This window comes from Dermacentor variabilis, chromosome 10 (assembly GCF_050947875.1).
Source record: "Dermacentor variabilis isolate Ectoservices chromosome 10, ASM5094787v1, whole genome shotgun sequence".
Lineage (NCBI taxonomy): Eukaryota > Metazoa > Arthropoda > Arachnida > Ixodida > Ixodidae > Dermacentor > Dermacentor variabilis.
This window is the reverse complement of record NC_134577.1, coordinates 4,795,446-4,821,382: the sequence shown is the minus strand read 5'-3', so window position 1 is coordinate 4,821,382 and position 25,937 is coordinate 4,795,446. Positions and strand designations below refer to the sequence as shown.

Below are 25,937 nucleotides of genomic sequence, written 5' to 3'. Positions count from 1 at the left end.
AATAAGTTTGCATTGTTTTGCAGGCCTTCTTTTTTCTTTTTCTTTGTTTCTTTCTTTCATTATTTTATTCAAAGCAAATTCGGTACAAAATTGCCTTAGGAGACATGGCTAAAGGCTAAGGAAATGCCTGACTTGGCCGTGCCACCCTGGCAGCAGAGCAGCTACAGGATACCATATGTTTGGCAGAAAAAAAAATACAAGAAGCACATACTTGTGCTGCACAGGTCAAAACAGAAAAGAGAGCTGATTGTACATATATGTAATTGGTGTCCGCATGACGGTAGAGCCAGTACTAAGCAAAATTGTGAAAAGCACGTTTGGGACTATTACACGGTGATAAAGGTACATCATGTCAAAGAAAAAAAACGTATGTCAAGAATTTTAGGCATTGTGAGAGTTTCGTACTCTTTAGCTAGCAGTTCTCTTGTTACTTTTTTCTTTGCTTTAGGTGAAGCTCCAGACTCCAGTAAATGTAGTATGGTTGGGTATTGATTTAGCATGTCTGGCATTTGTGAAGTTAATTGTTGGTCTTTGTAGTTGCTGCGTGATTGAGGTTCGTATATTAATCTCCTGCATAGTTCGTATTGGGTTTGTTTCACTTAATATGTATCCAATATAAGTGATGTTATCTGTCCGATACTGGCATAGTATCTCCAAACGTAGTTTGTGTCTGTATAACTGCTTGATAGGCAATATTTTGTAGCTTTTAAAATATGGTTGTGTGCTTTCGTAGAGAGAACTGTTTGTAATTGCACATATTATACACTTTTGAAGAGTTAGGAGGGAATTAAGGTTTGTGTCCGTCATTGTTAACTGCACTAAGGAACAGTATGTTAGAAGTAAATGCCCTAAAGCATAGTAAATTTGAAGCTTAACATTTGATGGAATGTAATACCTTAGTCTATTTAAAATGCCTATTATTCTGGAAAGATTTTTTTTTATCGTGTCAGTGTGGGGTAACCAAGAAAGATGTTTGGGAAAATGGACTCCCAAGAATTTTATTGTTGTTGATTGCTGAATCTCACTGTCCTGGGAGTAAATTGGTCTGTATGGAATGTTTGTTAACCCTGTAGGTTTGAAAAGCAGGTACTTCATTTGAGCGATGTTTACCTGAAGTTTGTTTGCATTTACCCACATATTTAACTTACTCACCCACATGTTAGCTTCTTTATACAGTTCACATATGTTTGAACCTGAGAGAAATATGTTTGTGTCATCAGCATACAATATTATTTTCTTATGTCCCTCAGTATTTACAATATCGATAATGAACAGCAGGAATAAAACAGGTACAAGGAGGAATCCCTGGGGGACACCATACTTAATGAATTCAGCTTGAGATTGTACACTGTTTACTGTGGTGTATTCCTTTCTGAAAGCTAGATAACTTTGTATCAGTTGCAACAGGGTAGTGCGAATACCGTAGTATGGAAGTCTGTAGAAGCCGGATGTGTTGTATGCTGTCAAATGCCTTCCTGAAATCTAGAAATATCCCTAGTGTATATATTTCATTTTCAATGTTGTCTAGAACGTTTTCTTTAATGCTAAGTAAAGCGGTCTCTGTAGATTTGTTTTTGCATAATCCATGCTACTCCTTTGCAATTATGCCGTTTGTCGTTAAAAAACCTGTAATCCTCTTATTTATAAAGTGTTTGGCTATTTTTTCAAATACAGAAAGGACAGATATTGGTCAGTAGTTGCCCGCAGGGGCGTCTGCGTCAGCAGGCGTTTGGTGCATTGCGACACCATGTACCCGAGCACACGAGGGTTGGACCCTCCCGCATCTAACCGTGCGGCGCTTAGCCGTGTTCGGGGAAAAGGGGATCCTGGGGGTTGAGCCGATGCTGGGTGTTCGGACCTTTAAGGCCCCCCGGCGGAGGCAACATACCTCTTTGGCCTCTGCTTCACGTAGACGGCACCCCCGGACTGACCCACCCGGGGGAAATCAGTAGTTGCCTTTTCCTGCTTCTCCCTCTCCCTCCAACCTTCGTCTTTCTCTTACTTTTCATCTTTCCTGTCTTCTCCTAGCTTCCGCTTACTTCCAATTTTTCCAGGCAGCAAGGGTTAACATTGTGTGAATAACCAACCTAGGTTATCTCATATTTGGTTATAGTGATAACGTACAGCTGGCGTTTGCAGGACCTGTTTTTACAGTCCCTGTAACGTCCCTTTGTAGGGCTCCACGGTGGGTGGCTGGCGCTATTGCCGAAAATTCGATTCCTTTATGGCAACCTCCTTCCCTCTGCTTCCTGATCGCCCTCAGAAAAGAGGGTGCACCGATGAAGTATTCCAGTTTTTTGGTCCGCAAAAAGAATCTTTCCCTCGTTTTCATGTGATCCACTCTGAAAAACCAGCTAAACCAGTGCGAACAATCTCGCCATTCCTTGTTTCTAAGAAACTCACTGAAGTCTTTGGCCCAGGTTATAAGGCGGCGAGGATGGCAAGTGGTGATCTCCTCTTGGAGCTCAGCAATCAGAAACATTATGAGAAATTGACAATACTAGTGTCATTTGGGGAAACCCAAGTAATTGTAACCCCGCACCGTACGATGAACACAAGCCGCGGTGTTGTCTCGGATGACTTGCTGGAGGTCACTGAGGATGAACTCTTTTAGGGCTTCAGTGACCAGAATGTTATCAATGTTATAAGAATAAAGCTCAGGCGGGACAGTAATGAAATCAAGACCAAACACCTTATACTGACTTTCGGCTCAAGTATTCTGCCCGAGTCTGTTGAAGCCGGGTACATCAAGCTCCGTGTTAGGCCATATGTGCCAAATCCCCTCAGATGTTTCAAATGCCAATGTTTTGACCACAGTTCGCAGAGCTGCCGAGGCCGTCAAACCTGTGCGAAGTACAGTGCCCACGAACATACTTCTGAAGCTTGCGAGAACACTCTCCATTGTGTAAACTGTGAAGGGGAGCACGCCGCATACTCGCGGTCATGCCCGTCCTGGAAAAAAGAGAAAGAAATTGTGACAATCAAAGTCAAAGAAAACATATCTCTCAAGGAGGCACGCAGGCGGGTATCTTACCTGCCCAAAAACCCATTTGCCAAAGTCTGCTTATTGTAAGTTATAAAAATCTTATAACAGAAAAAAGTGTACTGCATTTCAATTATAATAAGAAAGCCAGGAACTGCGTACACTAATTGTTGTACTGACACAAATATTTCACGAAATTTCATTTATGCTTACTTTAGGGCAAAACCAGCAAAATAAAAGACAAATACAGTTGCTGAGTGACTTCATTATGGCCCAATTTTTTAGAGGACAGTTCTTAGGCGCCCGCTCCTACGGCGAGTGTCGGCAACGTAACCGAGCGAATGAGCACAGTGAAAAATGAAAGAGTGAATGCGGAGCGGGAGATAAAAAATGCGAGCTGCGAACGGCGGAGACGAATGAAAATGGCCCCTTCAGTGACTTGCCTGCGGGAAACTGGTGTCATGTGGACCTGTGCGAATGTCGTCTCAGCTGGTTTGCCCTTTTCGTATTATCATCTGTTCATGTCAGCTGTCGCTCATGCTTGTTTCGATTGTCATGCTTTTCGATTGTTTTCTATTCTGATTGCATGTGCGACATGAATTGTGTAGTACGTTCTGGAAGCCACGTGGCACCAATGCTTACACTTAAACCTTTGATGAGTCGCATAAAAGTCGATGCACTTGACCCACAGATGAGATTTTCAATGATTGCCGACTCTGCTACATGTCTCTCTCAAATTATTTGCCTCAATTTATCCTGAAATGAAAACACGTATAGTATTGTGCTCAAATTTCTCATTATGGAGTATCGTAATCGTCGGTGAATTTTTTACCCATTGATTATACAGTCGAACTCAATTATAACAATATGTCGGCTATAATATTTTAGCAATATGTTGGTTATAAAAATGAGAAGCTGCTGCACCGTCAACTTTTGTATGTTTTTCATGGTGAAATAACCTGCTTACTACATTACCCCAATGCCGCATTATCATTTATAGCGATGAAGTCTGGCTTCTGGGTGTCCGAGCCAAGAGGTAGTGAAATGCAAATCCTGGAAAAAAAAAATAGAAAACAAGAAATTCGAGCTGCTGCATGATGGGCCGATGCTTCAACAGCCGCCACGCGTTCATTTTCCAGCCATCTCCACGCACCGCTCTCCCGTCACCCTTCCACCCCTCCAAACACGAATGGGCTGTGCCCATAGCTCTAAGCTGCCCCACCCTCCAAAACACGAATGGACTGGGCCAACTGGCTGCTTGCAGATTGCTTACATGTTGCTTGCTGGCTTTTCGTTCACCACAGTTCTGCTAACAGCTTATTCGTTTGCATTCGTCTGTGTTGGTTGCGTTGAAATAATTCCAGGCTACACGGTTTCTCAGCCTCATTTGACCAACGGTTGGTTTGAGTCGCCGCCGAAGTGGGATATGGCTGACGCGCCCGCTGATCATCAGCAATGAACGATGTTGCCTGTGAAAAGAAAGAATACAGCTATAGATTTGGAAACTAAGTGCTTCTAACCGATGAGGTGATGGTCGCAAACATGCTTGCATCGGATAGCAACAGCGACGATCGCAGCGATGACATGGTAGGACAAGCTGCCTCAACATTGTCCTCACAGGAAGCCCGGCAGATGATTCAATCCCTCCGGGGTTCCCTTTTCATGAGAAACCCTCCGCTGCACTGCATGGAGCACCTAGATGCCTCGGAGAAGGATTTCGGCAAGCATTGCATAAAGCACGCAAAGCTGACGGACATAGGGGTTTGCTCATGCAAGCCAGTCAGAACTACGTGGCGAGATGCTTTTGGCAATCTCGCCTCAGCGTTTCTTCTGGATTTCTCATGCTGACAGGCTGCTACAGCAGCCTTCTCGCAATTTTGAAAAGGCCCTTTTAGGGCCACCAAAGTGATGCCTTGGCGGTGCTCGTATATTGCTTGCCACCCGTGACCCCTCTTTGCAGTTGTTATAGCAGTGCCATTCTTCAACGCCGACAGCCATGGCTTGTTACACGCGATCGGAGCACCCAGGAAGCAGTTAAATGAGTGAACACAATCAGCAGCTGGGCGGAGGAAAGTGGTGGGGAGGGGCACTGGCCTCCCTGCCTATATAATTTCTCATATCAGGTCTGGCATCCCCCTATTTTGATTTTTTCATGCCAACCTGGTTATAAAGATTATCTGTTGTAACAATGGAATTTTCATGGCACTTGAATATTGTTATAAGTGGGTTTGACTATGGGTGTACAGTAGAACTCACTTATAACATTATTCAAGTGTCACGAAAAGTCCATTCTTACGACCGATAATTGCTATAGCCAGGTTGAATAGGAAAAAAAAAATCAAAATGGGGGATGGTGTAGCTGTTACGAGAAAACTATAATGGCGGGGAGGTCAGTTCTCCCCACTACCTTCCTCCATCCGGCTTCTGATTATGTTGACTTGTCTAACTTGTTAACTCTGCTTCATGCGCGCTCCAATTGCATGTTGTTAACAAGCCGCGGCTGTTGGCGTTCAAGAATGGCACTGCTATAACTGCAAAGAAGGGTCACGGGTGGCAAGTGACATACGAGCTCTGCCGAGGCATTGCTTTGGTGGCCCCAAAAGGTGCCTTTTAAAAAATGCGGGGAGGTTGTCGCAGCAGCATCTCAGCTTGAGAAATCCAGAAGAAACACTGGGACGAGATTGCCACAAGCATCTCACCACGTGCTTCTCACTGGCTTGCATGAAAAACCGCATGTCCCTCAGCTTTACTGTACTTGCTTTACGCGAAGCTTGCCGCTATCCTTCTCCAAGGCATCCAGGTGCTCCACGTAGTAAAGCGGAAGTTCCTTTGCGAAAACAAGCCCATGAGGGTCTGAATCATCTACAGGACCTCCCGTAAGGACAATGTTGAGGCAGCCTGCCCTACCGTGTCAGCGCTACCGCCATGGCTGTCACTGTTGCTATCCGATGCAATCGCGTTTACGACAGTCACGTCATCGGTTAGAAGCCCTTCGTTTCCAAATCTATAGCACTGCGCTTTCATTTCACTGGCAACGTCGTGCATTGCCGATGATCCGTGGGCGGATCAGCCATGTTCTGTTTCGGCGGTGTGTTGAACGAGGCTGAGAAACGATGTGGCCAGGAACGATTTCGACGCAACGAATAAAGACAAGCACGAGAGAATTGTGCAGAATGTGGGGCAGAGAATAAAGAATCAACTATGAGGGTTGAGCATGGCCAAGCAAGCAATCTGGGAGCAGCGCCGGCAGCGTTGTCAGTGCAGTTGGCGCTGTCTATTCGTGTTTTGGAGAGTGACGCGGTGCAGAGCTATGGGCGCAGCCCATTCATGTTCGGAGGCCGGAAGGGCGACGAGAGAGATGCGCGTGAGGCTGGCGTGCATCTCTCATAGAGAGAAGCACACGGCAGCAATTGAGGTGGCAGGTTCTCGTGCAGTGGCTTGCATTTCACTTTTTCTTTTTTTCTTTTCAAGGAGTTCGCATTCCATTGCTTTTTGACACGGACACCCAGCACCCAGACTTCATCCTTATAATCGATAACGTGACATGGATACATTATATTAAGCGGCTTATTACCCCATAGAAAACATACAAAACTTGACGGTGCAGTAGCTTGTCATTGTTGTAACCGATATATTGTTAAAATCGGTATCATTATAAGTGGATTCGACTGTATATATGTCATGAGCCAATAAAGAAAGAAAGAAGAAGAAAAAGCAGAAGATAAGAAGAGCACAAGAAAGCATGAGAAGTCTGTGGAAGAAAAAAAAAGAAGTTCGAAAATAAAAGCGTCCGAATAAAAAGTGTACAATATATGAAAGAAGTGCAAAAGTGCACGCGGAGCTACCTGGCCAACGGGAAAAAACGTAGCCAAAGAGAGCAGCCCAGCTATGCTATGAAATGATGAGGGGCAGAAGGAGCTGGAGGCCCGACAGGGCGGGCGGAGCGCGGAGACAGTGGCAACCCAGTGGAAGCCGCTGTTCAGCTGCCACGGCCACGACTCGCGAGCTGAGCAGGCGCTCCACCAGAGACCGCACAGCTACAGGCTGATGGAGCCGTTTCCTGGACTACCTGTGGCTACAATCCGCAGGCTAAGAGGAGTCTACCGGGTGATGCAGGCGCATTGGTCGCCCCACTGCCCTGACTCCTACACCCGGTCAACTGTGGACCGAATGTCAGACGCAGTGACGTCGAGTCCACGGCACACCGGCGGGCCCAATGACGTGTCATCGGAAGCAGCGACAACTAAGCAATGTGGCTATGTCGATGGACTTGATGTAAATAATTTGAACTTCATAACATGTCCTGTGTAAAGACTTTAGACAACATTCTCAATTAACTCATGTTGTGGATAGTTTGTCATGTGTTAGGTTTTTTGCTATTGAGTTTGTAACACATGATTTCTTGATATATATCTATTTTTCTTATGTGCACGCCCCATAATGGGTTTTCTAAACTCAAGTGTTCCTTGCGTCGTGTTTCACAACATGAACTGATAGAATGAACGTATAATGGAAACCGAATCTTCAATAGCCATTACATGATTATTGTATTAATAAACTTCACAAGCATTTCTGCTTGTCTGCGGCACAGATCATCGTTGCTGCAACTATATAGAACAGAATGCCTTTTCACAGCATCCCTACAGAACAAAGTCTGCATATCATTAAGAAACAGTAAACACATTGAAGTATAAGTAATTTCTTGTATTTTTCAACAAATGTTTTTGCCTTACACTGCAGTTTTTTTTTCAAATTCCAAGGTTGGCAAGTCTGGAAAAGTGTTATCAGTTGGGCACCCCAGTGGCATGTCTTCACGATTTGTTGCCTGATCTTGGATCACGGTGCCACGGTGTTATTATTTGGTGCAGTCGTATTGGTCACTGCTACTGCCATGTGTGGATCGCTTTCTTTTATTGTATGGATGCAATGTCTGGTTCTGATGTTTAAACTAAATTGGTCGATGGCTACGTGTTAAATGCATGAAAAGTGGTGAAGGTTTTTCTTTCAACAAAACTGGAGGGTCTTTGCTGGTGTGTCTGATAGTGCAGGAATAATGTTTGGCCCAGATTTTCATGGTAGCATTGTCTAAGCAGTTTTGTTGAATTTGCTTAAAAAATGTTTTAAAGATTGTATTGATATTATTTAGCTGTATGCATGTACATATACCAGTGTTAAGCAAATAAGTTTTGAGCTTGTCATCAGCACCAAGGTTGTCACTGAAATGCATGCTTGTGTGTAAAATGCAGGCAGCTGCAGAGGGAGCTTCCAGCACAGCTTTCTCAGCGTGCGCGGCGAGCCCCAAAGCCACGAGTTCGTAAGAACTGGTACCACTCGCTAGTGTTTCACCACCCATACTTCAGGGACATTAATGGCATGCGGGCTCCTATGAACGAGGACGAACGTGCTAAGCGGGCCAACAAGGAGATGGACCCTTACCTGGCCCCATCTATGCCTTGGACCACTGACGAGAATCGCATGCTGGTAGGTGCTCACTTGCAGTATCTGTGGAAGACTGGTTGTGAGTATGATATGGCGCTGCCTGAACTCGCATCACAACAATGTCATTAAGCATTTAATTCTTCAAGCAAGAGTAGTGCTGAGGACCAGAATAAAAGTTAAAAGCAGATCAAAAACAAAAGACAATACACTCTTTTAGCTGATTAGCGATTTACTTTTATGACAGGCAAACCTAACTTGCTTGAAAAATTTGCCAAACCCTTTTTTAAAAACGCACAGGGCAGTTGGTTACACATCATTAGCTTGCACTACATTTGAAGTACTGTTTGATTTTCCAAGCTGTCAAACATCTCTCTGTGATTACTGGCTGTGTTGTGTTTGTGCAAATGCAGCGTTCCCTTCTCTACTTAAGTATTGACTCATGGGAGCAGTTGTCTTCATTACACTTGTTCTGAAGAGTGTTGCCTAATCTATTCAGCAATCACTTGAATCATTGCCAGATATCAGACTTTAATAAAGTAAATAGTATAATCTTTTTGTAATATAACTTTCAGTGAAGATTGACTGCTTCAGCTGGCAGGCCTTTTAAAAGCGTTTATTTCCAGCATGCCTATGTTCTTGAATCATGTATAGTCTGCACTTATGGGTAGTCCACACTATGTGAAATTTCAACTTCTAAACATGTACAGCCACAGGCTGTAGTCCAGAGTATGCAGTCGAACCCACTTATAACAACATTCAAGTGTCACGAAAATTCCGTCGTTATAACCGATAATTGCTGTAACCGGATTGCATGAAAAAATCAAAATAGGGGGATGGCAGAGCTGATGTGAAAAAACTATAATGGCTGGGAGGCCATAGCCCCTCCCCACCACCTTTCTCCATCTGGCTGCTGATTGTGTTCACTTGTTTAACTGCTTTCTGGCAGCTCCAATCGTGTGTAACAAGCCGTGGCTGTTGGCATTAAAGAATGGCACTGCTGTAACAACTGCAAAGAAGGGTCACAGGTGGCAAGCAATATGCGAGCTCTGCCGAGGCGTCACTCCAGTGGGCCCAACAGGGGCCTTTTAAAAAGATGCGAGGTCTCCGCAGCAGCCTGTCGTCTTGAGAAATCTGGAAGAAACACTGAAGCGAGACCGCCTCAAGCATGTCGCCACCTTCTCACTGGCTTAAACAAGAAAACCCGATGTCTGTTAACCTCGCATGCTTTACGTGAAGCTTGCCGACATCCACCTCCAGGGCATCCAGGTGCTCCACATAATGCAGCAGAAGGTTCCTCGCAAAAACAAAGCCCCGAGGGGCCTGAATCATATGCCAGACCTCGTGTTGAGGCAGCCTGCCCTACCGCGTCATCGCTGCCGTCATCGCCATCGTTGTCCGATGCAAGCATATTCGCGACGATTGCCTCATCAGTTAGAAGCGCTTAGTTTCCAAATCTATAGCCGTGCGTTTTCTTTTCACCGGCAACATCATCCATTGCCAATGATAGTGGACAGATCAGCTATCTTCTGTTTCGGCGGGAGTCAAACGAGGCTGACGTACCATGTGGCCAGGAACGATTTCGACGCAACCAACAAAGACAAATGCAAGCAATTAAACTGTTTGCAGAGCTGTGCTGAGTGAGGAGCCAGTGAGCAATCTTGGTGCACCGCAGTTGGCATGGTCCATTCGTTTTTCCGAAGGTTGCACGGTGTAGAGCTACGGGCGCAGCTCATTTATGTTCGGAGGGGTGGAATGACCACAGGAAAGAGGCGCGTAGAGAAGGCTGTAAAATGAGTATGTGGCAGCTGTTGGGGCATCGGGCCACCATGCAGTGGCTCGAATTTCTCATTTTATTTTCTTTTCAAGGATTTTGCATTTCACTACCTTTCGGCATGGACAACCAGCAGTTAGACTTCATCATGATAACCGATAATGTGGCGTCGGGGCATTGTAGTAAGCAGGTTATTTCGCAATGGAAAACATACAAAAGTTGACGGTGCAGCAGCTTCTCATTGTTTTAACCAATATATATTGTTAAAACTGGTATCGTTATAAGTGGTTTCAACTTTATAGTTATGGCTCCAATTGCTCTTTAAGTGTTGGGGGTATAGTATCCCGCAGAAGAACTGACCACTGTAGGTTTGGGCTTTGAGCCAAAGGGCCGTGTGAGCCATTGCCTCGCCTAATCGAGCACGGTAAGAAAGTATAGTATTGCCCTATGTTAATGGAAACAGGATTATCTGTCTCTCGCGACACCCAACACTGCACAACACCCAGTGGGAAGCAACAATGCTCCCGTGCCAGGAGTGAAAATACAAAAAATTGACCGCTACTACTGTGAATTCACCACTACTGTGAAGAGGAATGCAATCGAAGCTTGGGATCCACAGCTCTTCGTCGTCGTAACACCTCGGCTAAGCGCTCCCTCAGACTCTGAGGTCAGTACGTTGACGACGAGCCCTTTCTTGAATGAGTTCCTGACAGCGTACATGAAACGCTGCCTGTTCTTCAGCCAGACGCACTACACGCGGCCCACTCCTGCTGCTGTTCCTTCAACGCAGCTTGCTCTTTGGCAGAACAAACCAAACGCGGCTTCCCCATCTGTCTGCTTGGCCTAGACTGGCAGAAAATGCCGGGCGCAAGGTGAGCCAACGGGATCACACCTGGAGGGAGGGGACGCCTGTGATTGGCTCGCGCCTTGCGTTGCGTCTGCTTCTTAATTCATATCAATCACCACATTAAAGGGCGTGTGTGCATGATGACTGACAGTGGCTAAATCGGTTGACGTGGTGGTCTCACAACCTGGAGGTCGGTGGTTCGAATCCGCAGCCCAACAAGCAATCTTTATTTTCTTGTGGCTTGAGTTTTTTCATATAGGAACACCAACGCCAACACGAGTGAGGCAATACTAGCTTCACTTGAAAAAGGGGTGCTGCTAGCACGTCGCTTAGAGAGGATCGCTCTCCATGGCTATGCTGCATACTTTCACAATGATCAATAGGCCTGCTTGTGAGAGCTAGGGCAATCTCCATCGGCATGGGCCTCTTATAAGTGCGTCTCGGCATAATACGACCATGCTCTAGCACTAGGCACGGCTCCTTAGCTTAGTTCTTGGAAAAAAGAAACACAAGGTATGCATTCACCGTAGGCATGAGGTACCGCAGATGAATCAGGAGCTGGCGGATGAAAGGAAAAATGTGTATTTACTTTGTGCTGTGCCGTAGAGGTCTCCCCTATGCTCGCTCTGCCGATCGCGTTGGTTGCGCCACTGCAACAAACCAGTCTATGGAAAAGGCCACTCCAGACGATTGTTGCAAGTGGAAAGGGAGACATTGGGAGGGACAACAGAATAGGCAGATGCCTGCGCAGAGGCACGAGAGCACACCTCACTCCCCACAAGGTAGGTATGGCTTTGTGCTCGGATTGTGCATATACTATTCAAATCAGAATGAACATTGCAGCTTTATTTATTCTGGAGTACCTGTTGTCCACCCTGTAGGCACAATTTTTAGTAGATTGAGTTTACAGCAGTAAATGAGGCTTTTCAGGCATCAAATTCTGCGTATAAGAATGATACGATGGGCTTTGTAGGGTTAATAATTGCATGTATCCAATAATTATCTTGCATGCCACTTTGCGGCCAAGATTATTGAATGGCAGCTATTTGATATTCGATTCGAAAATGTTCGGCCAAAATCACTATTCGCTTCAAATTCACTTCGAAATCAAAATGTACTATTCGCACAATCCTAATATTCTTCAATATTTTAATAATTTCAAATGTGAAAAATGCCTATTTGAAGCTTACCTGAGAACTCCATACGTTTTGTGGACAGTCTCCCAAGAACGTGAAAAGCAGGAATTTACCGAACCTATGTCCAGAGCCATTCAGTGAAAACATCGAGGGCCATTCACTTCTTGTGGACCGTGTCTATTCTATTGGACTGGGAGGCCTTTTTGCATTCTTGTAGCAGAATGGCAATTTTCATTTCGATAATCAATGCCCACGGCTAGTATGCTTCATTGCACTACGGTTAGTTCTTTCCACTATTAGTATGCTTCACTGCATTACATGGTTAGGATGCTTCAGCATTATGGAGCACAAATAAGACCCTTGGTGCATGAGTCCTTCGTATATTGAAACACACACCTTGCTCATTTTTCTTTTGCATTCAGAACTTTGCCTTTTAGTCAGCATTAATAGGGGTTACCTATGACGCAAGAAGTGATCGTAGTCTCGCTAGAAAAAGTGCACTTGCAGGGGCACAGTGTGGTGGGGGCAGCATTTCATAAATCGAATTTGGCGGTGAACAGGAGTTCGATATATGAAATATATGAAAATATATTGTTATGGGGAGGGAAAGACTTATAATACATTTACAGGTTATATACCGAAGGACACTTCGAATGCCATTCAACATGGCTACCAAACCACACGAACATCGAGCGTCGTAGTTTTCTTTCTCTTCATCTTCATCCCTGACAGCGCCTTGTAGCATGACCCCCGGCGGCGAAGGTACCGTCCCGGTGCCTGGTGGGTCCAAGTGATATGAATTTAGTCTTGTGACGTGGACGATGTCAGAGGCAGACCACGCCATGATGACATCGAGAAGCCCGATTTCATATGTCACGTCAGTTATTTTGTGCAAAAAACGATACAGGCCAGAATATGGCAAAATCCACTTCTCACAAAGACCGACATGTTGTGATGGTGTCCGGAGCAGGACCATGCCACAAGGGTTGAAATGGGCATCGTGGTGGCGGGCGTCATAGACACATCGTTGCTTTTCCTGCGAAGTGTTGAGACGCCAGCAGGCAATTTCACGCATCTCTGCAGTTCTAGAGATGACATCATGGGCGTATTCTGACGTTGTGTGAAGAGCAGTGGGAAGGAGCGTGTTGAAAGGAGGTGCAAGGTCTCGACCGTATAAAAGAAAAAAGGGAGAGTAACCTGTGGAATCATGCCGGGATGTGTTGTAGGGAAATGTTACAAAAGGGAGGGTGGCGTCCTCGTCCGTATGGTCAGCGGACATGCACAGTCAGCCGCAAATGTTTACGGGACGCAAGATCTGCCAAGAAGCTGAATTCTGCCGAAGCGTGGTCACACAGCCCCGAATTAAATGTTTAAGCCGCCTATGCAGTGATTCATTAAATACGAAGTTTCATGCCTTAAAGTGCAGAAATTCACATTTGAAGGGGAAACCACATCCCGTAAAGTTTTGCTGTTGACTGTACATGGCGAGCATATGTGTGATATTACTATTGAGATGCTCTGTCAGCCCGTTCGTCTGGGGGTGATACATCGTTGTAAACTTGTGCTATATAGCGCAGGAGTGCAAGATGTCCTCAACAACTTGTGATAGAAACTGCCGTCCTCTATCAATAAGCAGTTGTCAAGGAGCGCCGTGGTGAAGTATTACATCTTTGAGGAGGAAATCGGCCATGTTGGTTGCACAGCTTCTAGGAGAGTGCATGTAATTTTATAACGAGTTGTGTAGCCTATAGCAACTGCAATCGATCTCTTTCTACTGACCGAGAAAGGAAAGGGCAGTATATATATGATATATTATAAATATATCATATATAAATATAAATGTATGATATATGAAAAATACGGTACCACAGGATCATATTTTTGAGTGTATACCTCACACCAAACATTAAAAAGTATATAACAGTAAAGTCTGGGTGCGGGTTATATGCGAATTTTGTCTTGAGGTCTGGCTTTGCAGCAGTGCACTGCCGCGAAGCCATACCAATGTTACCCACTATTGAAAGTTTTGTTATCTCCTAGGGAACCCCACCCTTGTCGCACCTCTCCATGTTGAAGTTCTCTTATCCCCACTTTCATGGTCGCCCATTGTCCTCCTCTTTACGGGTCATCATTTTGCACTTAGGTAATGAATAGTGCACGCAATGCAGTCATACTCGTACTTGAAATGGTTATGATTTGGGCTAGTTGGTATTCTATGAGGCTGTGTGGTGCAGTGCAAAGGGGCACGAGGGACAAAGAAAAAATTGAGGACAAACATTACTGCCAACTGAAATTTTTATTGTCTGATACAAGGTTTTAAATAGAATACAACGGAGGGAAAAAAACAACATAAAAAACAAAGATGCCACCACCGCTCACAGGTCGTGCTGGTGTTCTCTAAGAATGCCAACTCCCTTCGTGATAAGGCCAGAGATGGCTTACCTATGCATGCGCATCCTTCACGTGCCATGCTAGCTGATTCAACAATGATGCGCGTGCAATCCTCCATGTGCATAATGATTAGTTTTGTTTTCCTGAACAATGAGGTACATCTGCATGCTCTGCAATGCAGGATTAAAAAACCTTCCTTTCCGTTCTTAATGCTTGCATGTTCATGTAGACAATCGTTCAAACACCTGCCTGCCTGGCCCATGTAGCATGTGCCGCATTTCAAGGGGATTCTGTTTACAAACCCCTGCGCACAATCCACAGTATGCTTACGGTGCTGAATTTCATACTGGGCTTTTTCTTTCCTAATGCAGGTGCATCTCTGATATTGTTCTTTACATTGTTTTTTTTCTTGTTTTTTAATTTAAAATCTTGTATCAGACAATAAAATTTCATTTGGCAGTAAGCGCTTGTCCTCGTTTCTCTGTGTCCCTTGTCCTGCTTCGCGCTGCACCACACAGCAAACTCATATGTCACCTGTATCTGCGGTGCTCCTTAGGTTGTGATATGGCTGAGAGCCAAATCATCATTGGGATTTTCAACTCGGCCGCGTTTGCTCCATCACCCTTGCCTATGCGAGGGCTGCTTCATCCATGCTGTCATCCTCTGTCGTGTGAATGCTCGCTACAAAGTGTCACACAATATGTGACTGATTCATCTGTGATCACGCTGTCTTGTGAATCCAGCTTTATCAGCATCGGCAAAGAGGCGGGAACAGAACCGCTGGTCAAAGATACAATGCAGATGAGTTATGCATCTGCGAATGGAGACTGTTTTTGTAAAGATTTGAGCTTTGGATGCAAATATTTTTCCACATTATATGTCTGAGTATTTTTTTCTTTCCGAACTGTTCTAATTGAGGGTGTAGGTTGTATGTGGTGGCGGGTTATAGGCAGAAAAATACGGTACGCTTAGTAAAGTGCTATAGACCATTTTATCGGTGAGGAGGAATGTAGCCTAGAACCACTGCCCTGTGCCGCTCTCCCCCTCGCACTGGTATGTGCAGATTCCGTTTTCGCCCAGCGGCAGCTTGGAAAAGTAGCGTTTTAATTGAGAATTACTGCGATTTTAACGTGCTTTGACTAGCATTTCTGCGATGTCAGATGACTCAAAGTCGACGGAATTCCTCTCTGCTGTATTCAGCTGCAAAAGTAACTTTCGGAAGCAAGCGTGAAATGCATCTTCAGCCGCGGCGACTTTGTGGACACCACTACTGCGATAGCGGAGAAGTGCCCGCTTTGTATTGCCAGCATAAACAGAAAAGACTTGATGGCATCGCGTGTATGTTCGGAAGGTTTTGTTCCCAGTGAGCACTCAGCAACGAACTTGGAACTCGGCACCCATGATCAAACTGGCATATGAAAGAAAGGTGCGTATTTGAGTCGGTCAACCATGTGAATGTTATAAAAACTATTTCTACGTGCATGCACATTAAACTCATTCTGTACAAACGTGTTCTGAGATTATCACGCTTGGCAAGCAACGTTCTGGCAGAAGCTGACCGAGGATGTATTATGAAACAGTACGTGCCGACTAAGAAATGAAGGTGTGTTCTTTTCCATTCTATAACCAAAGCCATGCCTTGTGTGTGCCGGCCGGCTCTAGTTCACATGGGCTCTCCCTTGCTTCCGAATCTCACCAGCAATCTGTCGACGCCGCTCATCGCGCGCTGTATTACTGCAAAAAATAAAGTTGCTGTTGCAAAGAGTAGTTGTTCATTTTTCATCTCTCTTGAGTAAGCGAGGTGCCCTTGCACACACAGGCACCATTTGAGACCTAAGAGTGCACATAATCTTTCAGTGCATTGCGTGCCTCTGGTTGATCGTGGCATATTCACGGCCACTATCATAAGCTCATTTATTCATGTTAGCCGGCTGTTAACATGGATAAAATGAGCTTATCGAAAGGATGCTTTCAATCGAGTTATTTTACAGTTCTTTATTTTGTAAAGCTTGATGCCCAGGTGCCAGATAAACAATGTTTAGAAAATCGTACCGAAAAAAATTTTAGGAGCAGGAAAGCTAACAAAACGTGTTTCCTCGCAGCCTCGCGGTTACCTAGATTGGGATGTATGCTCGTGTGGAACACCACATGACACATAGAGACACCTCTGATGTTTGTTGCCTAAGGGATACCTTGATAGAGCTTAAGACTAGACATACAGTAATAACAGGTTACATGTAAATGTTACATGTCGACAATGTTCAGACTTGACTCGCCTCCTATTTCACTCGTGGGCAGAGCTGCGGGAGCGCCTCTAGACCTATCGCCATTTGATATTGCAGCTATATCGAAGCTAAAAGCTTAGTGAAGACACGCTAAAAAGTTTACCAATCCAAACAACTTGTTGACACCTCTCAGGAAAGCTCGAAAACTTGCCCCTCATCATCAACACCACATTCGCAGTGCACCTTCCAGCGCGATCCTACATAGCAGTATGGCACCAGACGATAGACGGCGCTGTCATCACAAAATGGCGGCGCCCTCATTAAAACGGTGTATACTTTTGCATGAGATTTCAAAGGGGATGTAACAACTGTTCGACATAGACAGTATAATTATATACGAGCCTGGGTTCGATATATTCGAGTTCAGCTGTATACGAAGCCTAATGTTGCCCCCCCCCTCCCCTGCTAAATTCTTTTAGTGGATGAGGTAATTTTGACCTGAAGGTCTCCTTATGTTTGCATATTTTCATTTAACCAAAGGGAACGTAATTGAGAGAAGTGGGGTTGAAGGATGAGATTGTTATTTTTGCTTTCCTGTTGTCTTTTTTTGGTGTGCGCTGTGTTGGAACTTGTTTATAGCCTGCACCTCCATATTGAGCGATCAGTATTGCACAGTCATTATGCCAATAGGCATGTTTTTGAAGTTTATTTCAAGTTATTTTTACTTCTAGGAAAAGAGGGAACTAAGACAGAAGCATCATTACAAACTGGCCTAGTTGGAATTGATTCGTGAAACTTTGCGCTACACAAACGGGGACAAAGATACACTTGGACGAGCGCTTTCTAACAAGTGCTTTTATTATTTGGAAAGATCAGATTTTAGAGCTTATTCATATATGTGTAAAATGTAGAAATGCTTTTCTGAGATAATCCTTGGGTTGATTTTAATGACATTTGCTGCATTTAAAAGAAAATGTGAAATTCTAATGACTGTTGGTAGCAAAATTTTAATTTATGGCCTGAAATTTTTTCCAAGGATATTTATATAACTGTCTGCTGTTGTGTACCCCAGGGTAGCATATCGTACTGCTGCTGAGTTGTAGCGACGCCTGCCTATCGAAGCTCGACCGACGTTACTATTGGGTAACGTGACATTGTCGGCGGGCTGCAGGCATCCGATAGACCATGGCAACCAAGCACGGACGAGACGATTTCTGGTGCGTAACTTGCACAGTTTATTCAAAGGTTGGTGAAAAATGAAAAGAAGAGAATGAATTGTTCAAAAAAGGTACATTTCGGAGCCCCTTAAATAGGCTCTCTGCAATCGTAGGAGGGATCTTGCTTCCGTTGACATCACATGACCAGCGCAGAGTCTGATTCCCTCTGGTTATACCTCCAGATTTCCTCCTCCGATTATACCAAGCCTCCGGTTATGCCTAGTCTCTGGTTATACCGAACCTCCAGGAATTGTAGACGCTTGTCCTTCTCTTTTGCGCGTTGCTAGTTCGTGGAAGTTCTCCTGTAGAGTTTGACAGTTCGAGGAAAGGGTCCCTCTAAAGTCGCACACACACACACACAAAAGAGGCCTGTAAACACTGCGGGGCTTCCGCCAGACCGGTAGACACTCGAGATGAACATGGCGGATTACGAAGTCACGCTTCATTTCGACAAGGCATGGTCGGTGAAAGTCCTTTCTGCACGAGGTGCTAGACGCCAACCGTAACAGGAGAAGTCGCGCTCGTTTCGACGAGGCATGGTCGGTGAAAGTCCTTTCTGCACGAGGTGCTAGATGCCAACCGTAACACTGCTTTAAAAAAAATGCAAGGCCGAAGTTTACAAATTCTTCCCTCTGCATCAAAAACAGATACAGTCGAACCTCGATATATCGAACAGTGTGGTCATTGCGAAATAGCTCGATATAGCCAAAATTCAATACATAAAATCACATAAAAAATGCGTAAGGACCTTGTACAAATTAATCAATGAACCCATCATGGCGCAGTAAATACTTGAAGTTTCACACAAAGTACGTATTTCTTTGGCTAGTACTGCAGCAGTGTAGCCTGCTTCTTATTGGCAGCCACGTGCTTAACCATGCTGTTTTCTACGTAGTCCAAATGATCCACAAGCATTAGGCTGGTGCTTTCTATTGCGCCGCGTAGCGGCGTAAAAGGGCGAAAGCAGCTACAACCTCAGTTGCAGTTGGGAGTAAGGCAAAATCAGCACTTGCGGGATCAACCTCAGCAGTGTCTTCGTTTGGCAGCTACTTCCACTGCTATCTCCATGTCCCGAGTGACGAGCCCCCTCTACACCGCGCGACATCCTCAAACACAAAGAGCAGTGGAGGCAATATGGAATTTAAGGCAAATTTAAGGCAAATTTAAACAGTCAACTGGCAAGGAGTTGGCAAGGAGTTAAAACACACGCGCACCCAAACCTACATTCACTTAGCCATATTCACTGGGCACGATACACTAACGAATGCCCGTGGTGCAGTGACATCCCAATGTTGACGCATATCATGTGGATATGCCCAAACAGACCAACACATATTAACTCTACACAACTAAGAACACAAGATTTTAATTGGCAGTGGGAGGTGCGGCTAACAGACGAGGATCAGTATAGCCAACTGGCTCTCCCAGACCAAGCCCAGCGAGCCACTCGTGCCAGTGGTGCCCTGTACTTGGGGCCGCAACCACGGGACCTAAAATTTTGTTTTATTCTATAAATTTTCTCTCTCCTCTCTCCATGTCCGTCAACCAAACATTTTGAAACACTGTCAAACACTATTAAGTGCTGTCTGCCATGCGGCCTATGAGTTAGGCAAGTGAACGTGCGCTGTCTCGTGTCTTTCTGGAAGCAAACTGCCATTCCTCATGAGGCACGGCAGGCGCAAAATGCGATACCCATGAGAAGTCAGTGCAGCAAATGCAATGCGTCATTGATGTTGTCGAACTAGCCAAGCTGCCACTTGCGTACGCCGCTACGTTCAAATGGCGCCCGTGGCGCAATCGAAACGTCCATCGCGCCACCGCTATCTTCAAGGGTGTTGCGGGAAAGCTCGCCGCCTGTCAACAGAGCACATGCGGTCTGGTGTGGCAGAGTTCAATATATACATTTTACGTCTGACCCTGTTCTAAATAAAAAATTTAAAATACAAGCGATTTTCCAAGTGATATAGAAAGCAATAATAAGCAATAATTCGATATGTCCGTGTTCTGTATATTGAGGTTGGACTGTACCGCCATTCTTAAATTGTGTCCATCAGAACATCCAAAGCGTAGAAATTTGATCTATTAATTTATACCTTTGTGAATTTTTACAATGTTTACAGAGGTTTTGCAAAAGTGCCACTCACATATTAGTAATAGATGTGAGAACCATGTACAATACATCAAATGTGTCTTCTTTAGATGTGCTATTAGATCAAATTTACATAATTATGATATCGTTTTTCCTTGCTGAGTTCGAGTTGTAAACTTGATAGTTCCGTATTCTGAAAATCTTAGATTTCCAGCAACCTTTATTAAAAAAACAACGGCTACATAAAAATCCGCTTCCAACAGTCACCAGATTTAAGATATTTCTTTTAAATGCAATAAATGTAATCAAATTTGGTGCAGTGGTTGCTGAGGAAAACGATTTCTCTTTTTCTGTGTATTCAATAAGAGCCCCAGAGCTAAGTCATCCTTCTTAGCCCTTTCGCTGTCACGGACGTACCGGTACGTCTTCGCGCTTCCCCCCCCACAGTGTCACTGACGTACTGGTACGTTCTGTAGTGTGCATTCAAAATTTCGCGCCTGAGCGCAAAGCTGGCACTCCTGGACTGGCTGCACCATCTGTTGAATCTTTCTACAAGTTCGTATTTTCGCCCTGCACTGTGTTGTACATGTATTGAAGAGTACGGTGCGACTGCCATTCCCCCCTCTCTCTTTGCTGAGTGGCACGGTCACTCCACGTTCGCTGGATCACGCGTTGTGCGCGTGTGGCTATGTGTTCAAGGGTTGCTCAGCCATCTCCGCTCGTTTGAAGGTTTTTATTTTTCTTCTGTTGGTGTGTCTGCTATGGCGCGTCAAGTTCAGGGGCACATGCCTTTGCCTCTCCGAAAAGAGACTGACACATGACTGATTGCTGCTTTTGCTCTCTTGCCACACCCTCGCTTCCAGCTTGCAGCATAAACGTAAACCCCTCGAACTTTGCTTTATCCTTTTCCCATCTCCCTCTGTCTTCTTCATCACACAACGTCCCATTTCTCTTCGTTGTGCGGGTGACTGAAAGCGCATTCTCCCTGCGCGTGGTTACTTTCGGATGGCTGAGTACGCGGGACCTTCGTCTGCTCATAGGAGCGGTGGTTGTTTCGATTCAGAATAAGAGCCGAGCTCGGATTCAGACTCAGGCAGCGTCTCATGCGAGGAAGAGGTGAGTTTCGCATCGTCAGATTCGGATGTTGAACGGATGTTATAGTCAGGCTGCTGCTGATGATGATGTTTACTAACAACATCTGCAGAACACTGACATGTGCATATTCCATTGACTATGTTATTTGTATACCAATCATAATCAAAAATAAATTGCTACGTTCATTCCCTGTTATGCTCGTTCCCTGAATCCAAGCCGACACTGGGGGTGCGTCACGGCCAGAAAGGTCTGACAGCGAAAGGGTTAAAGGGCTCCTCACCAGGCCCCATAGCAAATTTTGGTTACACGCTGGAAGTTGGTACATGAACTCTAAGGAGCATTCAGCTGCAAGAATTTTTCAAATTGGTTCCTTAACAGCCGAGATAAATATATTTCAGTGCCGCAAACCCAGAGGCAAGCGCCACTGCCAAGAGGGACACTCTCTCTGCTGTGGGGATCGAAGTGCCTTCCCATGCCTCGTCTCCCAGCTTTCGCGTTGTGCTTAGCTCGATCTCCGGGAACCACCTCCATAACGGCAACATGGCGGACACGGCTAGCACGCTGGAGCCAATTTCCCACGCAAACCGTGCTTCTCTCTCCCCGGCTCGAATCACTGCATGAGCAAGTGTAATGGTGACATGTCTTGATTGGCCTCTTGAGTGGCGGCCCCCGGGTGCCCTCTCCACCTTAGCTCTCTTCCGCTGAGCGCTTTGTCGCCACGGCAGATGCTCACAGGCCCGCAACGAGTTAGTTACATGGGACCTTTGCTCCCCCGACTTCTCGTTCTCGCACTTGGTGAACCGCTTCCGAGTTAGCCCTAACGCAGCGAGCGAGCATACTCGATTGGGTCTTGCGGTGAGCCTTTGCCCTTAAACGCTATGACTGTTGCACTGTGCTGCATCTTAGGTGAATAAACCTGTGTTGGTTGCCGATCAGACTCTAGAGCCTTCTCTGCACCATATCGGAGAGTCGATGAACCCTACCATAGTGCCTTTGTGTGTGGCGGATTGTAGGAGCACCATGCCCTTTCCTAACCACCACTTATAGGGTGTGCCTTGGGCAAACCCATCTCCACACTGCTTACTCTGTCTAGCCTATGCAGGTGAAATTCCTTCCCTGCGTTCTCCCATACCAGAACTTAAGGATCGCGTGACGCCTTCATTTTTTTTTCCAAGCTTTTTTGCTGCCAGGCGCACTTCCGCAGTGCACTTCTATCCACGAGCTGTTACATTTGTCTCGTTGCGTGCAGCACACGATTGTGTGCACTGTGCACGAGAACTCCTGACTAGTGGAATAAGTCAGTGCCACACAAACGCTGAGGCAGCAATACACATGTCTATTGTGGACCGAACAAAGTTGTTTCACTCACTCACTCACTGAGGCAGACACAAGTGGATGACAGAGCATGATCGCGCACTGGGACATGGTAGAAAATGGCACAGTTTTGGTGTCAGCTCATGCGACTACATGACGTGGGAACAAGCAGACAAAATGGAAGTACATCTCTTGCTGCGGTGCGAAAAAAACAAACAAATACGCACAGACATTCGGTTTATGTGTTTTATTATTTCTCTAAACCTCAATTCATCTAGCGATGCAACAGGTTATGCAAATAACAGATGTTACCTTCAGTAATTCTTGAAGTCATGAGAGAGCAACGTCACAGCAGACACAAGTACATAGGTGCAGTAGCACGTATACGTCATCCTTCTGGCTTGGAGTGCGGCACCCGTAAGGAGAAGCGCAAATGGCATTCGGTTTGAAATTTCAGTTGTTTGCGGCATGTGTAGCGATGTAATACCTAGCAGACAAGATCGTTAGCGTGCATTGTATGCACATAGCTTGTCAGCTCAAAATGGCTAGACCTGGTGAGGGGCTCTTTAAGTACCTTACAGATCTCCGCAAAACATCTCAAGATTCCATATGGGGCACACATTGCAATCACATAAATTTTTTGGAAATTTATAGATACGAGCAAAGTAGCAACATTTCTTTACCTAACTTAGCAATGGACGGGTGACTCTCACAATCTTCTTTTTGCACTGAAATGTTAAAAGCTTCCACACTTTCTCTCGACATTTTATTATAATGCTTTACTGAAATGGCAGTGTTGTGAAAGCAGGGTTTACATGCACACTCGTTGCAAAGCAAGGCCAAATATGTGCTACGGCATCCTTTTAGAATAGACTAGTGTTTGCTTAATCTTGTGTTCGCACATCTGATTTGTCCGACGTTACACGTGTCCGCACTTCACAGGGATCCTATAAACCACATTCTTTCTGCATTCAACAAACTGATACTTGTGCCTTATAGTACAATCATTCTTAACATCATTCTTGCCTTCAAAGTAAGTATCATGTACTGTTGTAACTAAATTGATTCTAATGTGAGCATTTGATTGGATTTGTCATGCTTCATAAGTAAGCGTGACATAGTGCGCTGGTCTCGCTTCCTAAACTTGACACTGGCTGCTCCCTTCCCAGAAATGCTGCTGCTACAGAAGTCTGCATAGTACTATGTTACACAGGCTGCCATCCATCTTGCATCAACTAAATAGTTCAAAATTCTCTTTGGCTTGCACCTAATTTTCATCATATTTGAGTCACTGGCAGTTGTCATGGCATAAGAGCAGTGATCACTCGCAGAATGTATAACCAGATTTTACTGTATGGCTAAAAAGTTGTGGTAGGGCTGAATGCAAAAGAGGGAGTGCAAAACAGATTTTCTTGAGTTGAGTCTTTAACATTGGGGGGCCTTTTGCCCACCTCTGGCCAGGGTGGGGCAGCAGGGCTGCTCTTCTTTTTTTTAACCTGGGGAATCAACCGCTGTACCCTGCTGTGCCAGCAGTAGAATACAGGGTGCATGTTGCATCTAGCCACTGAGGACAGCATTTTTTGCATCAGTTACATCATTGGGTCATTTGTATCATATATGGTGCATAACTTATCCATTCTTCCCGACGCTTGTGCTTCCCCCAGGTTGATGCAGTGAAGACTAACCTGCTGCAGCAGAGCCTCGAGTCCCTGATGGACCGCAAGGAGGCCCTGGCCCAGAGGCTTCTGCTGACCGAGGACTCCGAGCAGAGTGCAGAGCTTACGGAGCGCATAGACCAGCTGGACAAGCAGGTGAGAACTAGAGCTTGTTTGCGGGAAACATCACGAAAAGATTACTTTTAAACATGAAGGCCACCACCCAGTATTTTGTTTGCACAAGGTCAAGACATTGCACATGGTGTCAGTCAAAAGGGAGCAGATTGATTGGTGTAGGCAGAGATGTTGGCTGCACTCCTACAGCCAGCTATTCTGCTTTGGAATAGAAGGGTGAAAACAAAATCAATATGCATACATTAGACTTTCATAGCCTTCTCTCAGTGCCGCAGCAGCAGCTAGCTGGTTTTCCCAAAGTATTATCTGTTGTCTTCTTCTTTTCATTGCCAATCGAAAGTAACCTTTCTTGTGTCCTTGTTCTGAGAGTCCATTACAGCATGTCATATGATATCATAATCTTCCATTAGGTTGCATGAATGCGGGGGGACTCTGGCATCTCACAAGTCTACCCACCACCCCTAGAGACCCTCAGAGCAGTGTCAGTCGTCACCTCACGTAATCTAATGCACTGCTGTGCGCATGTTCAGGCTGCAAAAGGTGGAGCACTGAGCACTGCACACACAAGAAAACACAGTGTTACCCCAAGTTAAAGAAAAAGTTTGCCTTCAGCAACACCCAGCATTGCACAACCGCCTAAGGCCTAAGGCAGCACAGGAATCAAAAGGGCTCCCGGGCCAACAATGGGGGGGAGGCATCGCTAGCAAGTCGCTGTGGGAGGATGTCTCCCTGTGACGTGCAGCTAGGGAAAAGTGTTCCTGTGGCTATGCATCGTGCCCTCACGATAACCAATGAGCCCGCTCACGAAAGCTAGGGTAACCTCCTTTGGCTTGCGTCTCCGATAAATGTGACTCAGTGTAGCATGTTTACGCGCTAGCACTACACACCATGCTTTGGCTTAGCATATTGAAAAGGCGCAATGCAGTGCATGCGCTTTTTGTAGGGGCAAGACACTGCGCATGAACTCAAGTCTAAACGATGCCCAAACAAAGGGGCCGGCGGACGAGAGGAAAAAATATGTGGATCCCACACACTGTGGGAATCGATGTAAGCAAAGCTTTCTGTGCTGTTTGCTTTGATTGACGACAATTAGTGGTGGTGTTTGTTGTACATGCTGCCATCTAGTGAAAGCGGGGACACACAGTTCCCCATGACTGTGCGTGGTCGGTGATCTGGCAGTGCGTGCTCTTCTTCTTCTTGAGATAGAACACATCTGAGGGACCATTAAACACCTGCGTATGTGACTCCTCGTCTGACCCTCTTGCTCTTCCTTCCTGGCTACAACGTGATGTCAGAAGAACAGGTTCTACCAGCGGACATTGGCTCCTAGTCCTCCTCCGTGGAAAGGATGATGCCGGCAATGAAACGCTGGTGAGCTGCTCACTATACGCACATCTCGGTACTCAAGCAATGCGATCCCTTAACGTTCGAGGCCATGGCATCATTCGTAATTAAACCACTGGATGCCTTCAACTTTTAGTCTCTGAACGAGTGGCTGAATGAGTGGTCAAAGTGGAAACAAATATTTGAACATTTCCGAACCTCTTCAGGGTTGTGCGTTGTGGGGTTGCGCAACACTCATGTGTCCCCTATATGTTGTTTACCCGCATAGCTTCTGTCTCCTGTAATCAGGCTTCACC

At 45.4% G+C, this 25,937-nt stretch overlaps 1 protein-coding gene across 5 annotated transcripts in view; it reads left to right on the top strand.

Annotated features, from left to right (window-relative positions):
- Positions 1–25,937, top strand: part of LOC142559752 (snRNA-activating protein complex subunit 4-like) — a 213,149-nt gene that overhangs the window by 45,495 nt on the left and 141,717 nt on the right. For all 5 annotated transcript variants that reach the window (XM_075671366.1, XM_075671365.1, XM_075671363.1 and 2 more), the window contains exons 3-4: positions 8,230–8,464; positions 24,172–24,318. In XM_075671366.1, coding sequence (XP_075527481.1) covers positions 8,230–8,464; positions 24,172–24,318 — 382 coding nt within the window. The remainder of the gene's footprint in view (positions 1–8,229; positions 8,465–24,171; positions 24,319–25,937) is intronic.